The following is a 15,090-nucleotide window of genomic DNA, read 5'->3' as shown; positions in this document are numbered from 1 at the left end:
CCGAATCCACATACCCCAGACCCCCTCTGCCGAGGCTTAGAGCGCTACTGGTAAACGGTGACAAACCCATCTACACGTAGTATCCGTTGCAAGACTCATTGTTAGACGATGGGCTAGACGATGGTATCTTGAATTCAAGCTAGATACATGACCAGCCCATTCTGTTTAATTGTGCTAGATGATACCAAGTGAAGTCCCCAATGCATAGGCAGGCATTGCCCAAGCGGCGAGCACCATACGCCTCAATCGCATGGTAAGAATCTCACCTCTATGTCAACGGTGGTGCCTTTCTGACAAGATTGTAAATCTACAGCGAGGAATGTAAGCGAAGGAAGATAAAGGTACAGAAGCCTCAAAGTCTTACACAGAATGGAATCGCTGACCTGGCTTCAGTGTTCTGGCCAATACCCCTGCCGACCATGTATCACTGCAAGAGCCAGAACTTGCAGCTACCTCCATGGTGAACGGCAAGCGAAGCGTCAAAAGACTGAACCGCCATCTACACCTGCTAGTGGCAGAGGCCAGCAACATGAAGTTCAAAAGGCTATCCAGTTGACTCCAGACCAGCGAGGAGCCGATGTGGCTTGCCAACCCTTTCACCATCAGCACTTAAAGTATCTGATTCCACCACCACCACGTCTCAATGATGTTGCTTATCAAAAAGGTCATTCAGAAATACCTCCAACAATCATTGAAACAAGGCTTCAGCCAACTCGAGATCTGGGCCGTGTTCTTCAATGTTTCTTCGACGAGATAGAGGCATTCTATCCCTGCATCGATCGGACCGATTATTACATTCGCATGGCAGCAATGTTTCGGGACGGCTACAGATCTCGTGGGCTTCAACGTCAACACATCTCCCTAGCGGCACTTACTTGCACCATGGCCGCCATAGGTGTCTACCTCGGTGGGGAATCACAGCCCAGAGACGCCGACGAAGACTATATCAAGTCTTCACAGGAATGGTTTTGCGAGAGCCAACGACTTCTCGAAGTCCTTGAACCTTTGCCAGATTTGGATCTCCTTCGCCTTCACCTTCTCCGTGTCTTGTACATGACGATTCTTCAACGTAGGGCAGAGTTGCCGAAAGTCATGTCTGCTGCGGTCGATGTCGCCTTTGGCGTGGGATTGAACGACGAATCTTCGTGGGGCCCTCTCAGCGCTCGTGAGCGAGACTATCGCCGTCTACTGTGGTGGACGTTGTGCTTCATGGACTGTCGCCTCGCATTAGCCAATACAAGACGGATCAAGATCCAACATAGCGACTTTGCTGTATTGGCTCCTACTTCGACGGCATTAGACCTTTTCACGGACCCTGAAGAACGTCGAGGCTTCGACTTCAACGCTGGCCTGCAAGATTGGCCCATGCCCTCAAATCGCACACAGGTCTGGCTCGATTACGTGTGCTTCTGTGTGCAATTCACTCAATTGGTCTTATTCTCCTGGGAGAAGGTATTCAGTCTCAAAGCTACAAAGGGAGTCCAAAATCCCGAATTGCTGGCTGAAGCAGAAATATCCCTGCTACATCTCCGGAAATCAATACCAGCTTCTCTCCTATGGGATGTGTTGTCCCTCCCTGGATCTCTCGACCTGGGAGATCAGGACCGTACTTTCCGGTTGAAGCTAATCGTTCATGAGGTATGAGAGTCCTTCCATCCCCAGGTTTCTTAGGGAGCTCAGACAGCTAAATAAAAGAGCAGTCCATCAACATGCTACGTCTACACATTCGTTGCCGGTCATCCGACGTTACTCCAACCACGACTTTGCGAATCGCTTCCCCCACACCCAGCGCGGAATCAATCGCCGCAGACATCCTCACATCTATATCCCACTACTTCAGTGTGCGGGGCCGCTCGCGGCCATGGACGACCTATGGAAGTATCTTGATGGTTGAAGCTGCTTCTCTCGTCAAACACTCCCTCGTGGCTTCAATCCTTGACAAAGCTTCCCCATCCACACCCCAGTTGGCATTCACATCAATGTGCGCTGCCATCAGCTGCCTCAATCGATTTAACATGAGAATATGTACTGACGCTTCCTCCGAACTTGCTTCAGTCTTGTGCGAGGTTCAACTGTCTATCCCATACACCATCCCTCCCGAGATTGCTCCTGGCCTCCCCGGGTATCCCAGTATGCATCAACAGGGCCCAGAGCTACACAAATGCGATGACGAAGCACCTGACGGGATATCTATGCTTCCAAATATCGCGTACCCAAGAATACTTGATGTCTCAAACGGCTGATTTAGACCAATCTCACAATATCCCCTCATCATTGTCCTTGCTTGTGAATCTCTGGGAGAGGTTGATTATCATACCCAGACTCCCTCTTTTCAGGACTTCCTCTTTCTGGACACAACACGCACGAAGACGGCTCCCTTCTTTGCTTGACCTATCAGCTCAAACTGTGCAAATTGTTAGCGGCATGAAGTAGTTTTCAGGAATACTCCGCAACATACCCTGAACGCAAGCATCAAGGTTGCAACAACCTTGAATATTTCTAGATGGACAATATTCTTGCCAATACACGTCCGGGACCCTTGACCAAATGTCAAGTCGGTCCTATCCCACACTTTTCGCCTTGTGATGAACTCGTCATCACTTTCGCCCTCTTGGCGCATCCAACGCTCTGGTCGGTATTCTTGTGCGTCGGGTCCGAATATACGGGTGTCTTTGTTAATTGACTCGGCAGGGCAGCCAATCATGATACCCGGAGGAATAGAATAAGGCACATTGGGAAGCTTAAGACCTTCAGGTCCTGTGACACGCTGCAAGTTGAAAGATGCGGTGGTGTGCAATCGATATGCCTCTTTGATGACACCTTCCAGATACGGCAGGTCTTTGACATCGTCGAATCCTGCTGGCGTGGAGAAACCGGCATCTTTGAGCTCGGCGTACAGCAGATCCTGCGATTCAGGATGATTGGCGAGATACTGGCAGAGACAGTCAAACGTGGAACTTGGACTCAGGCCACCAGCAATTAAATTCCCAGACGTGGAGATCATGACTTGCTTGACGTCCATGAGTGGCTTTTCTTTATGAGCGGCGACAAAATGTGAGAGCAAGTCCGGTCGGGGCATGTCTTCTGGGTCGGGATTCTGAATTCGGTCATTGACTTTGGATCGAATAGCCGCCATGAAGGGCGATGGCTTGGTCCTGCGAAAGACAAAGTTGTCTTGGAATACTTTATGCAACCATGGCATTTGTGCCACTGCGGCAACATATACTCCGAATTCTCTGATGCGCTGAATAAGTCCAAAGGCATCTTGGCCAGCACCGTCCATGAATCCGAGAGCGGTGCCGGTGGTGATCTTCGACACAACATCGAAGCAGTCTAGACACGGTCAGCTGGTTACATATCGCTCAACTACTCTGTTCCCAAACTTACAAAAGTGCGTCCATCGACTGATGTTCATGGGCTCACCGCTCTCGGCGTGTGTATCACACACCTGCATAAAGCGATTGACCATCTCGTCAACATATGGTTCATAGCCCTTGAGCGATGACATCGAGTATGCATTGGATACGAGCTTGCGGTATTGCGAATGCGTCGTTTCGCTGGATATACTCAGCAAGCTGGTCGTTACCCCTGGTTGTCTGAACGGAATATAAGCCGGGCCCTTTGGAAACTTGTGTCAGTCATACGCTCTCGACTCATGCTTGAGACTCGGGAATGTTACCTTGTCAAGGCGCGCCCGCACCGAGTAGATGACAGGCACTGCATCCGGATCCATGACGATAACTGAATATGGACCAACGCGTACGACATCGCCATACTGGTCCTGCAATTGTCTGTGAAACCGGCCCTTTTCTCCAGTTCTCGCGATCTTCCGCGCCTGGTATAGGCTCCAGGCATCTGTATACCGCGCAAGAAACGGGCCTGGAACTTGTGATAGACCAGCATTTCCGCTGCTGATGACCAGCCAGGTTACCCAGGTAATGCAGATGACGGCTACTACCCCCAAGGCGAGAGTCTGGTCAGTAGCATTCTCTCTAATTCGTGAGACTAGTGGATTCTCCATGTTGAATGAGATGGTGACGAACTGGTGGTAGACGTCTTCTGAAGTGATGGAGAAATTATCTGTTCTAGATATCTGAAGGCTGCTATCCCTCGATAACTCTCTTATATACTTTACTAGGTCATCCAGTACCTCACTCCCCCCAGATAAAGTTCCTAGTATTGGATCCCAGGAATAGTCGAGATCCAGAATCTCCTCACTCTCACAACCAATCAGAGTTCTGGTCGGGGAGTCCAAGCACGGAATGCAAGTTCACGGAATCTGCAAGGACGCGGAATCTGGGGTCTTTGCCTGATGATGAGGGGAGATTAAATCATGGGCATGGGAGGGGCCGAGGGGGCTGACTACGAGTATATGACGATTACGACATCGCTTACGACTCCTTTAGGACTTGATCGATCTATGCGTTCGCTCTAAAACCAATCTCGACGAAGATCGGCCTGAAGTAAGTTGACTACAAACTCCCTTCTCAAAGAACTTTCAGTAAGACACAACTCTAAATAAAGAGGACTCTCCGACTCTGCTCAGACATAACTTCCATGACGAAGGTCCCTTCTTCATCTACCAAGGAATGACGTCGCCGTTGAAATTGATAAACTGTCCAGAATATTTTTCTTTCGTTGCATTGTCCACCTTGACAAGTTATTAGTATTCCACTAATAATCCAACGAAGTTCATCTAGATGTTCTTACCATTCCAATGAGGCTTTGTACGCTTGAGGTCATGTCCTCGAATTGAGGTTCTTCAAGTCCATACGCTTTGACTGCACCTCGTCCCATGTCGGTTTCCAAAAACCTATTGGAGGAGCCATTTGTTAGCTGGTGGGTAACCTTTCAAATAACTTGGGAACTGAATTCTATCAAAAATCTCTTTCTGTTTTTGCAGACACTCACCCAGGAGAAACCGAGAAAGCGACAATATCAGGAAAATCAACGTGAATCGTCTTGGTAAAGTGATTCAACGCCGCCTTGGACGCATTGTACGGATACATCTTGAAGAAAGAGTACTTCTGAAAATCTTGAATCGACGCAACCGCAGAGCTGATGGCCATCCATTTCGGCGACTCGGCTTTATCGAGAAGTGGCTTGACAGCAAGGAATAGAAAGGTCGGTCCCACTGAATTGACCATGTAGACTTCTGCCACGTTCTGAGGGTTGATGGATTCCATCGGTCCTTGTTGACCTACAGTCCCGGCATTGGCAATCACCACGTCGAGTTTCCAGATACCTTGGGCTTGGAGTTCTTTCACGGCTTCGAATGCATCGGTTGTTGAGGTTGATTCGATTTTGACGAGCACGAGTTTGGTGCCTTCTGCTGTGGGCAGGTTGAGGAGATCAAGCGCGTCAGCACTCTTGACGTTGCGGACAGTGCCGACGACAATGTGGTTCGGTCGAGCGAGATATTGTTTGACGAATTCTTTACCAAGGCCTGTTATTCTCGTGTCAGTCAAGTCAGTCACACTATTCTCTGTGCCATCGATATCGAGCACCGTCATGGTTCCATCTCACCAACCATTCAAACTTACCTCGATTGGCACCAGAGATGAGAATATTCGTGGAACTCGCCATGGCGATACTTTTTCGGTGGCACTGTTTGTTATTCTTACACCCCAAGGCAATCAATGCTTGTCTATGCGATTGTGCTTGCGCGTCTATGATACTCTGCGTGAAGTCAGGATGCATGGCTAATTCAAGTTTTCCACCTTTTCCTTTTATGCTGGGTTGATGTCTTGTTTGCTAGCTCGCAGAACCGGTGAAATTTAATCATGATTGGCATATTTGATGAGATTTCGCATGTGAGTGCACGCCTGATTTCAAAGCGACGCCATCATACGAATGATTGACTGGCTTCTAAATCCTCGCAGGACCAAGATTTTCTCAGTCAGCAAGAGCTGGGAAAAATTGCCGCTGAACTTTACAGTCAAGTTCAACTGAACAATCGACGTCTCATTTTCCGGTTTAGGAAGCATTGATACGATTACGACTGGTACGTACCTTAGGTGTTGCGTTGCCAAGTTACCCGCCTTGTCTTGGTTGCTGGTTGCCATTTGTTCGGACCCTCGGACCTGCTTGAAGGTCCGGATGTCGCGATCGTTGTTTGCATGGAGGTATGGAGACAAGAGCTTGTCCATTACCATTTGTGACCATTCCTTTGGTGTCTCTGATATGCCATCACTGCTGAAAATAGAATTTATAGTCCTTACTGTGGACTTACTCATCAAGGACCAGTTCCGCACAAGATCAAATAAGCCTTTACTACGATTGTGTCGGCTTTTTCTGCTGTGAATTGGCATAACTACGTAGGTACAGACTGCTTGCTATAGACCAACTTGTTCACTCCACGACACGAAGAGAGTCTTTGACGACCAAATTATGACGAGCTTTTCTGACACCTTCGTCCCTGGGGCCCAGCCAGCAAGCTGAGGCAGTAAGTTGATTTAATTGGCTGAAACTCTCTCCTCACCACTAAAACGGCAGGGCCAACAGGATGCCGGCTCCAAGTAGCATCTTCACCTCGGCATGTTCGCCTCGGTAAGTCCGGTTTAAGGACATCGACATCTGGCCACGACACGACGAGCGCAAGTTCTATACCTTTGATCGTAGACATTCCAGATTGCCGAGTAGTATAGTCTTTGATTCGACGACCATCATGAGTGACCAACAGCTGCCAACATCATACAGTTCATTACCATTTCGCCACATCAAAGTGGAACATGTACCGGCATCATCTCCGACTCCAACGCCAGTCCTTTTGATCAAGCTCCATCGACCAGAAAAATTGAATGCATTTACTTTTGTAATGCAAGATGATCTGGAGCTGGTGTATCGACTTGTGGACAAGGATCCACGAGTCAAATGTCTTGTGTTGACAGGATCGGGAAAATCGATGTGTGCAGGGATGGATTTACAATTGGGATTTGGGAAAGACGCAGAGTCTTCCACACAGGAGCGTGAGAGAAATGCCGATCATCGAGATTCGTAAGTCGAGAAACGAAGATACTTACAACATGTACTGGTGCTGACGCTGTCGCTGTCGCAGAGGTGGCCAAGTGGTCCTTGCCATCCATCAATGCTCCAAACCCACCATTGCCGCAATCAACGGTGCTGCCGTTGGCGTCGGTATCACAATGTGTCTACCGGCAGCAATCCGTGTTGCATACGCAAAGGCCAAGATTGGATTTGTCTTCAGCCAACGAGGAATCGTCATGGAGGCGTGCTCTTCCTTCTTCCTTCCTCGTCTCATTGGACATTCACGATCACTCTTCTTGACCACGACTGGTGGAGTCTACACTGCCGATTCCCCCCATTTCGGCCCTTTGTTTGCTGAGGTCTTGCCAACTCCCGAAGCAACTGTGCAAAGAGCCCTCGAGCTTGCCAATCAGGTTGCCAACAATACGTCAATCGTTTCCACCAAGTTGATGCGAGATCTCATGTATCGAGGCCCACTCAGCGCTGAAGAGACTCACCTTCTTGATTCGAGAATCCTAGATGGGATTCACATGAAAAAGGATAATAGTGAAGGGGTGCAAAGTTTCTTGGAGAAAAGGCCAGCGAGGTTTGAGGGTGCGTTGCCTGCTGATGGACCTGACGTGTATCCTTGGTGGACACCGGTGGATACCTCGAAGGTATCACCAGTGAATAGCAAGGGTGGGTCTTCGAAATTATAGGCTGGGTTCTATGGTGATATATTTTGGTTTGATCACAGAATCGAATATTAGTCCTGTCCAGATACAACCAGAAAAGTTGACTTTGTTGAGAGTGGCCGTGTTGTCGTGTTGCTTTGAAAGTCATATGCAGATATTGGTCCCGGATCCACCAAGGCATTCCAACCCTGTCCTTCACATTCGATGGTAGGAAGTCATTCGCGAAGTCTGTCTGGTTCCCGAAGTTGAACATCATTAACTTTGCACTTGATCCTTTCCACTACCATCGGCACTGAAGAGACGTATCCCTTGGATACTAGTGGGCCTGGGAATTTTCTGTTGTCGCTCAACTCTGATCCCACAAGCTGGATATGACTTAGGTTGTTGATTGAAAAACAAACCTAGGCAGTGCTGCTGGTTGAAAAGTCTGGTTGACATGATTGAGTGATTGGTCTGATAGGAATGTTGATGGTTTGATATTACAATCAGGGTAAGAATATGTGGACGTACCAGAGATGGATCAGGCATTGTCGTCGGTCAATCTACGATCTGTTGTCGCATTTGAGCTAGGCGCGGTGGCTGCGACGAGATGAAGGATGTAGTCCTCTAAGTTTCCTTCTGACCCATAGCAACATCGCGTTGTCCGTGGATGTGTAAACCCGTTCCATGTCGTTGAAAGTTTATATAACCCACTAGCGTAGAATTTATATGGCTGGCCAACCATATTATCGAGCACCATATACACTTTGTCGATATAGTTGGTTTCTTCTATCTCGTGATATATGGTTCCACTATAAGAAAAACACACCCAACTTCACTGCCTGTAATTATCCCACATGAATGGAGTTGATATTTCACCCCACCGCAGCAAACATATTAAGGTTCTCTTTCTATGGTTCAACCAGAAGGATTGATACATCGCCAGCCTTTCCCATTCAATTGTCCAATCCAGAACACTTGCCCCATTATAACAGCCCATCATCTTCACCTGCGTGCCAATCTAGTGCCATTGTCCATAAGAAATGTCATTCACTGCAAACTCAATCAGGGGCAGATTCTCCCAACAACCGTGGTTCCCCAGTAGATCGTCAAGATCAAGATGTGAATGGCAGGAAAATGATGGTTTCTGATCTCAACAGAATCAGTCTCGCAGAAACCAGGTTGATCTTGTCACCCTCCAGACCCTTCCTCTTTTCTATAAGTAACAGCTCTTTCCCCCTTCATTTCTTCTTCCCTTCTCCAAGTCCACAGTAGGTAAGTCCTCTCAACTGAGGTGCCTCACACTGATCCTGTGGCCAGTTGTGAGGTGGGTCGGCTTTGGAGTGCACAGTTTACTGTGTCGGGTACCTCACCTCCCTCCTATCCCTTCCCTCTTGTCCCTTCCCTCTTGTCCCTTTCCTCTTGTCCCTTCCCTCTTGTCCCTTTCCTCTTGTCCCTTCCCTCTTGTCCCTTCCCTCTGGTAGTCCCCCTCCCCTTCCCTCTGGTAGGATGTCTGCTAACGCAACATCATCATCAAAATGCCATTGTGCCTTGACAGATTATGCATTGCTTTCATTGCAATGTGTGCTTGACTTGTGCCAGGCGACATTCATCAGTGTTGGCCACAAAGCCCCTCGTGCTATTCTTCTCCCTTTAGGTCTATCCTCATCCTTAGAGTAGTCGTAGTCATAGTCGTAGTTTATACTATCTTTATCCCCCTTAGGCCTATCATTAGCCTTAGAGTAGTTGTAGTTGTAGTTGTAGTTGTAGTTCATGCTATTCTTATCCCCTTAGGCCTATCATTAGCCTTAGAGTAGTTGTAGTTGTAGTCGTAGTCGTAGTTCATGCTATCCTTATCCCCTTAGGCCTATCCTTATACTTACAGTAGTTGTAGTCGTAGGTCATGCTATCTTTATCTGGGCCTATCATTGTCCTTAGTGTAGTCGTAGTCAACTCATTGCCTTATGACTCTGAGGTGTTATGTCATCATCTACCTTAGGTAAGTCAGTACTAAGTGTAGTTGTAGAGCACAACATAACTGTGTTGTACTCAGTAGTATTTGATTCTTTCCGTTATCATTCTTCGTTATGTTCCTCTTACTGTTTGTGATCAAAACTGCCAGTGCTTGCAACACGCGCAACACACTTGTACTTCATAGGGGTGCTGCTGTCGGTGGCCGTTGATCACCGCATGTCATTGTTCTAACTAGTCAGATAACTTAACGGTAGTAGTCGATCCTCGTTCTAGTTAATCCTGGTCTTGATATTAGGAGATACAACATAAGACGCATGAAATGGTCGACAGCGACGTCGTCGCCAGTGGAAAAGGGTCAGCATCACGTGTGGCGTCTTTGAACACCTCGTGTCAGTTATCGCCCCCAAGCACAACGCCGCGAAAATACGACCGAAACCACATTCAGTTAGAGACATTCGAAGTCAATCTGCGAATCGGGCCGGTCCTGAATATTTCCGACCAGCATCCTCGTAGCGATCTAGGTAGCCATGGACGTTGTGAGGCTGAGTCTTGCATCTGCCCTCGCAGAGTCATAACTCCAGGTCTAGAATTTCAAGCGTAGAATTGCCAACGTATTATCATTATGCCTTTCAAATTCGCATACATCGAGTCAACCGATTGAGAATGCCTGAGGGGTTGATTTAAACACCCATGCATCTCTCTCACCTATGATTGACCTGACTTCGAGATGCTGAGTTAGGCCCTGGGGAAACATAAGAACATAACCTGATTGCACGACTTCAGAACCTCAAACCCCCAGAAGATACAATAAATCCATGGCCGAAGTCGTTGCCATAATCGGCCTGGTGGCCGCCATCGCGCAATTCATCGAACACGGCAGCAAACTCATCGTCCGACTCAACGAATTCTCGGCCATAAACAACGATCAACCCAATGTCTTCAGCACGCTCAAAATCCGACTCACGGCCATAATATCCGTCATCAAGCGGATTCAAACCCAAATTCAAACTCGGGCTTACTCAATATCCGAACCAGAACAGGAACAAATGCTACCGATCATAGAGAACACCATCGCACATATTGCACAGTTAATCAACATGTTTGATAAGATTGTGCCACCACATGATAAAAGTCGAATGTGGCAGAAGTATGTTCGGGCGTGGAAGAGTTTGGCGACGGATAAAGCGGTGCAGAGGGTGAGTGGGAGGATTCAGGATAATATTCAGATTCTTTCATTGTTTCAGACGACGAGTTTGGTGGAGTCGAGTCAGAAGTTGATCTATGGGTATGGACGTGGAAATGGGGATATATCGGCTCAAGTTGAAGTTGCTGGATTGTCCGCGACGACTGGTGCTCAAAGTATGGCTGCTGTTGTTGTGTCGGAGAGACAGTCATACGGCACAGCGACGGCGGTTGAGACTGTGGTTTCGATTTCCAGTCTGGAGACGGAGACTCAAGTTCAGACCAACACAGCTGAGCATCAGACCTTGCTCGATACAAACAGCGGCAGCAGCAGGAGCAGCAACAGTACCAATTCTGAGCCTTACACCCCCAATACGATGAAAGCAACATCCACCAACAAAGACATTCCCATCTGCCGCAGCTTATGCAGCTGCATCTGCCATCGCCCATACCTTCTCTCCACGCCCGCCATGCTCAGCCGAATCTTCGGACGGCTATCAATCGATATGCCAGGAAACGGACTTCCCATGATCCGATGCACCGAGCGACAATGCCAACGACGACGAGACATCAGTGGAAACATGACATACCAACTACCAGGATGGATGTTGGATCGAATGGTCCGAATCAGCGTGAAGAAAACAGCACTCAACACGCACATCAATCTCAACACGATGAGAATCTTGCCGGATTCAGCCGAGATTTTCTCGGTTGTGTCACGAGGAGATTTGAATAGACTTCGCAACATGTTTGCGACGCAGCAGGCTTCTATCTATGACATTTCCAGTGGCGGATGGACATTGGTCCATACATCTTTCACGCTAAATCGGAGAGATGTCACACAGTTTCTGATCGATCAAGGTGCGGATCTGACGATTGGAGCTGCTAATGGCAGTAATGTCATGGAGCGGGCGTGGACGCAGGCGCAGAAATCTAATGGACCGCCGGGCCAGTTCGTCGTCAGTGACAGCCAGATCCTGAGAGAAATCGATCTGGACGACTTCGTGTCGCAACAGCAGTATAACCTCGTGCATAAAGCTGTATTAGGAATCACGAAGCTGGATCTGGGGGTACTGCTTGATTCGTCGACGGCCGATATTGATGGCGTTGATTCACGACATTATACGCCGCTTTGGTGGGCGTGTGTTCAGGGGAATTTGGATGCGATCAAGACGTTGCTGGACCATGGCGCATCGCATGCCGTTGGTAGTCGAATCAACCAATTGCCTCTGCATATAGCACGCAACGCTGCCGTTGTGCATTTGCTGCATCAGGGTGGTGCTGAGATTGATGCTGTCGACACTTCAGGACGCACTGCCTTGCATTGCTACTGCTATCGGCAAGTCGGATCGAGTGACGAAATCGTGCGAGCGATCCTGGAGTGTGGCGCAAATGTGAATGCCCGCGCCTATGGCCAGCAGACTCCTCTTCACTATGCAGTCATGTTCGACAATGATGCCTTGGTTGATCCGCTGATCGAGTTCGGTGCTGACATTGCTGCCACGATGCGTGGTGGCTGGACTCCCCTGCTGGCGGCCATTAGATACGACCAGGCCTCTTGTGTGGCCAAGTTGTTGGAGCATGGTGCCGATCTGACATGTAAGGATGGTCTCGGTCAGGGGCTTCTGCATCTGGCTGCACAGCATGCTGGTGTTCAGTGTATGAATGTTTTGGCGGATGCAGCAACTGTTTTCACGGTCGACGTGAGTGGCGATGTCAAGGATGACCTGGATCGGACCGCTCAGATGTACTATGACATGAGGGAAGGGAGGACGGAGAATTTGGACATGGCGTTTCGACATCTTATGACGGCGTGGCGGCGGGGTCAGGGGCCTGACCATGGTAATGAGAAAGAGGACGATGATATGAGATATGAGTGTGACTGTGACGATGAGAAGAACAGAAGTGAATTGCAAGAGACGATCTTGGTTGGAGCTTACACTATGCCAGGGTCTTTTATTGTCAATACAACTTGGTCATGATTGAGCGAACGATGATGTTGGTATGCAAGATAGAATCTCGTCAATTGCGAAAGATGAATTGTTGGAATCCTGAACGGGTTTTGCTGGGCCCTTCGAAGAGACAACCCTCCTGTCCTCGATCACACCAAAGGATGAGGATGGATCCATTTCCAGCGTCTTTGTATCCTTGCCGCCCCGTGTGAACACGATTGTGCAGCCTCATCTGACTAGCGGAGGAAATCCCTAGGCCGATCTTCTCCACAACTGTGTCTTCCTAGCATCTTCCTGTTCTACCCAGATCACCAGGTAGCTTGCTGGAAGAATGGCTGGATATCGTGGTCGACATACATTGTGCTGTAGACGCGCTTGTCCTCTGGACAATCAAGGTTATGTTCGATAGGTGGCACGGTCAACATGATGGCAGTCGACTCAGTGGTGATGGAGACGATCAAATGGTAACGTCCTACGATGAGGCCGGTGGTGATGGTCGTGTGCCTTGTCTTGATCGTAGTTTGAATGGCAATATAGCCATCCTCAAGAACAACAACGTCTTGTTCAACAGTCGTCTTGGGCATACTCGTCGACGTGGTCGGCATGTCAGGAGCAGCGCTGTAGGGCGGTGGGCTCCCAAGTGGGCTCCCAAGTGGTCTCCCAATGCGTAGAGCTGACATTTTGAGATGATGGTATATCGTACGATAAGATAGATGGTTGGTACGAGATATGACGTGGATGGTGTAAGTCTGCTGCAGGCAGAGGTGTCGTCTTGACTGGGCGACGGCGAGAAAATGAGGAATTCGCCTTTCCAGTCATGTTGCGGAAAGAAGGTACGACCGGCCACAGACAATACGGTCCTTTCCTCGTTTGTCGCATTTGGAGACGCGAGTGGCAGGAACCATATCATGCAGAAGGAATTACCAAGTCTCCTCAAGACTCCAAGCCAATAAATCCATCAAGACCGTCCAGGACATCCTTGGCCACACCGCCAGCAAATACCTCCTTGATGACTGATTTCAGAACACTTCTCTTGATACCTCCCACTCTCGGCTTCCACACGCCAGGAACATCGATACCTTCTTGAACTTCGCCAGATTGTGGAACGCCCTTCATAGTGTCTCTTGCCGGCGTGTTGATCATCCTCGTTGCCAGTAGTCTCAGATCCTTGCCATCAGGTCCACCGACACCAACACTGACAGCCACAACGGCATCGGCCACGGCAAGTTCTTCTCGACTGGGATCGAAGATGACGCTTTCACCAACCACGACGACGAGTAATGTCACCGGAGGTTTCTCTGTTGCCGGTGAGGTTGTCTGAGGATGGGAGATGGACTCGCGAGGGTACAAGAAAGTGCTAGCCATCCAGTCGTCATTGGCAATGGGATCTTCCTCGCCTTGGCTGGCTAATTTTGGAACACGGGTGTCTCGAAGGGCGAGATGAGTGGCCATACTCAGTAGAGGCAGTGGGTAGCTAGCCAGACCATGGGGAGAGATGAGGAGAACATCAATGTAGATATGCCAGTGCCAACGGTGGTTGATGACGAGCTTATCCTGTAGCGAGGGGGATTGTGAAGACGATGTAGACGAAACAACAAGAGGCTCTCGCAGCATCTCCTCCAAGAAGACTAGATTGGTATCATCGTCCCTCAAACCAGGCAAAGTGAGATTCAACGTCACCCACTCAGGATTTCGTTGTGGAGTACTGTTCTCTTGATCTTGCCCATCCAAATCCATGGCACCGTCTACGACAAGAGACTCTGCAGCAACCAAGGCCGGGTTTCTAGGGGTCTTTTCCACTTCGAGTTTGACACCGACAATGGCTTCACGGCCGTCACTAAAACCGACGTGGGCGCTTCCATTAACCGCAGGGAGAATGCCCGTTTCGGCGCGCAAAGGGCGAAAGTCGGTCGATGACTGTCGGGCATCTGGTCGGAGAGGTGGCACCGAGGCCAGAGACGTATGTAGGTATGCGAGCTCGGCGGGCGAGAAAGGGAGGGATGTGGTTAACGAGGGCATGATTGTGTCGAGTCGTGTGTGGCGGGGGGAAGGGAAAGGTTTGAAGGTGTGAACTAGGAGAAAGTTCGATTTGTCGGTGGCTTCCACCCGTCAGCGGTGGTGGATCGATGAGGGCACCTTATCCTCCTCTCCGGTCTGGACTTCTAACTTTCAGCGTGCTCGTAGTAGTTGTTGTTCGAGATGTTCGTGTTGCCCAAAAATGAATGATGGAGAAATTCATGCGGAGAGGTTGTGGAGATAATAAACCTGCAGGTTGTTATCTCCGGCTAAGGCATCACACTTACACGAGCACGATTCTATGCTCTCAACCATACGTATGGGAA

The 15,090-nt window shown here is 49.1% G+C and overlaps 6 protein-coding genes across 6 annotated transcripts; 3 read left to right on the top strand and 3 right to left on the bottom strand.

The window, feature by feature from the left end:
- Nucleotides 1-369: 369 nt before the first annotated feature.
- Nucleotides 370-2,243, top strand: PV10_01578 (uncharacterized protein; the record flags this gene model as incomplete). The annotated part of the gene is made up of 2 exons (XM_016365802.1): nucleotides 370-1,638; nucleotides 1,701-2,243. The coding sequence occupies 2 exons, from the start codon at nucleotides 370-372 to the stop codon at nucleotides 2,241-2,243; spliced, it is 1,812 nt and encodes a 603-aa protein (XP_016229451.1).
- A 2,336-nt stretch (nucleotides 2,244-4,579) lies between these two features.
- On the bottom strand, nucleotides 4,580-5,586 carry PV10_01577 (uncharacterized protein; the record flags this gene model as incomplete). Its single annotated transcript, XM_016365801.1, has 4 exons — nucleotides 4,580-4,651; nucleotides 4,711-4,813; nucleotides 4,912-5,446; nucleotides 5,544-5,586. 4 exons carry the CDS (start codon nucleotides 5,584-5,586, stop codon nucleotides 4,580-4,582), a joined length of 753 nt encoding a protein of 250 aa, XP_016229450.1.
- Nucleotides 5,587-6,667: 1,081 nt separating this feature from the next.
- Nucleotides 6,668-7,685, top strand: PV10_01576 (uncharacterized protein; the record flags this gene model as incomplete). Its single annotated transcript, XM_016365800.1, has 2 exons — nucleotides 6,668-6,996; nucleotides 7,058-7,685. The coding sequence occupies 2 exons, from the start codon at nucleotides 6,668-6,670 to the stop codon at nucleotides 7,683-7,685; spliced, it is 957 nt and encodes a 318-aa protein (XP_016229449.1).
- A 2,744-nt stretch (nucleotides 7,686-10,429) lies between these two features.
- Nucleotides 10,430-12,778, top strand: PV10_01575 (uncharacterized protein; the record flags this gene model as incomplete). The annotated part of the gene is made up of 1 exon (XM_016365799.1): nucleotides 10,430-12,778. One exon carries the CDS (start codon nucleotides 10,430-10,432, stop codon nucleotides 12,776-12,778), a length of 2,349 nt encoding a protein of 782 aa, XP_016229448.1.
- Nucleotides 12,779-13,056: 278 nt separating this feature from the next.
- On the bottom strand, nucleotides 13,057-13,428 carry PV10_01574 (uncharacterized protein; the record flags this gene model as incomplete). The annotated part of the gene is made up of 1 exon (XM_016365798.1): nucleotides 13,057-13,428. One exon carries the CDS (start codon nucleotides 13,426-13,428, stop codon nucleotides 13,057-13,059), a length of 372 nt encoding a protein of 123 aa, XP_016229447.1.
- Nucleotides 13,429-13,681: 253 nt separating this feature from the next.
- Nucleotides 13,682-14,767, bottom strand: PV10_01573 (uncharacterized protein; the record flags this gene model as incomplete). The annotated part of the gene is made up of 1 exon (XM_016365797.1): nucleotides 13,682-14,767. One exon carries the CDS (start codon nucleotides 14,765-14,767, stop codon nucleotides 13,682-13,684), a length of 1,086 nt encoding a protein of 361 aa, XP_016229446.1.
- Between the last annotated feature and the right edge of the window lie 323 nt (nucleotides 14,768-15,090).

Source organism: Exophiala mesophila (genome assembly GCF_000836275.1).
Source record: "Exophiala mesophila strain CBS 40295 unplaced genomic scaffold supercont1.1, whole genome shotgun sequence".
Lineage (NCBI taxonomy): Eukaryota > Fungi > Ascomycota > Eurotiomycetes > Chaetothyriales > Herpotrichiellaceae > Exophiala > Exophiala mesophila.
The sequence above is the reverse complement of the archived record's forward strand: the minus strand, read 5'-3'. Positions and strand labels throughout refer to the sequence as shown.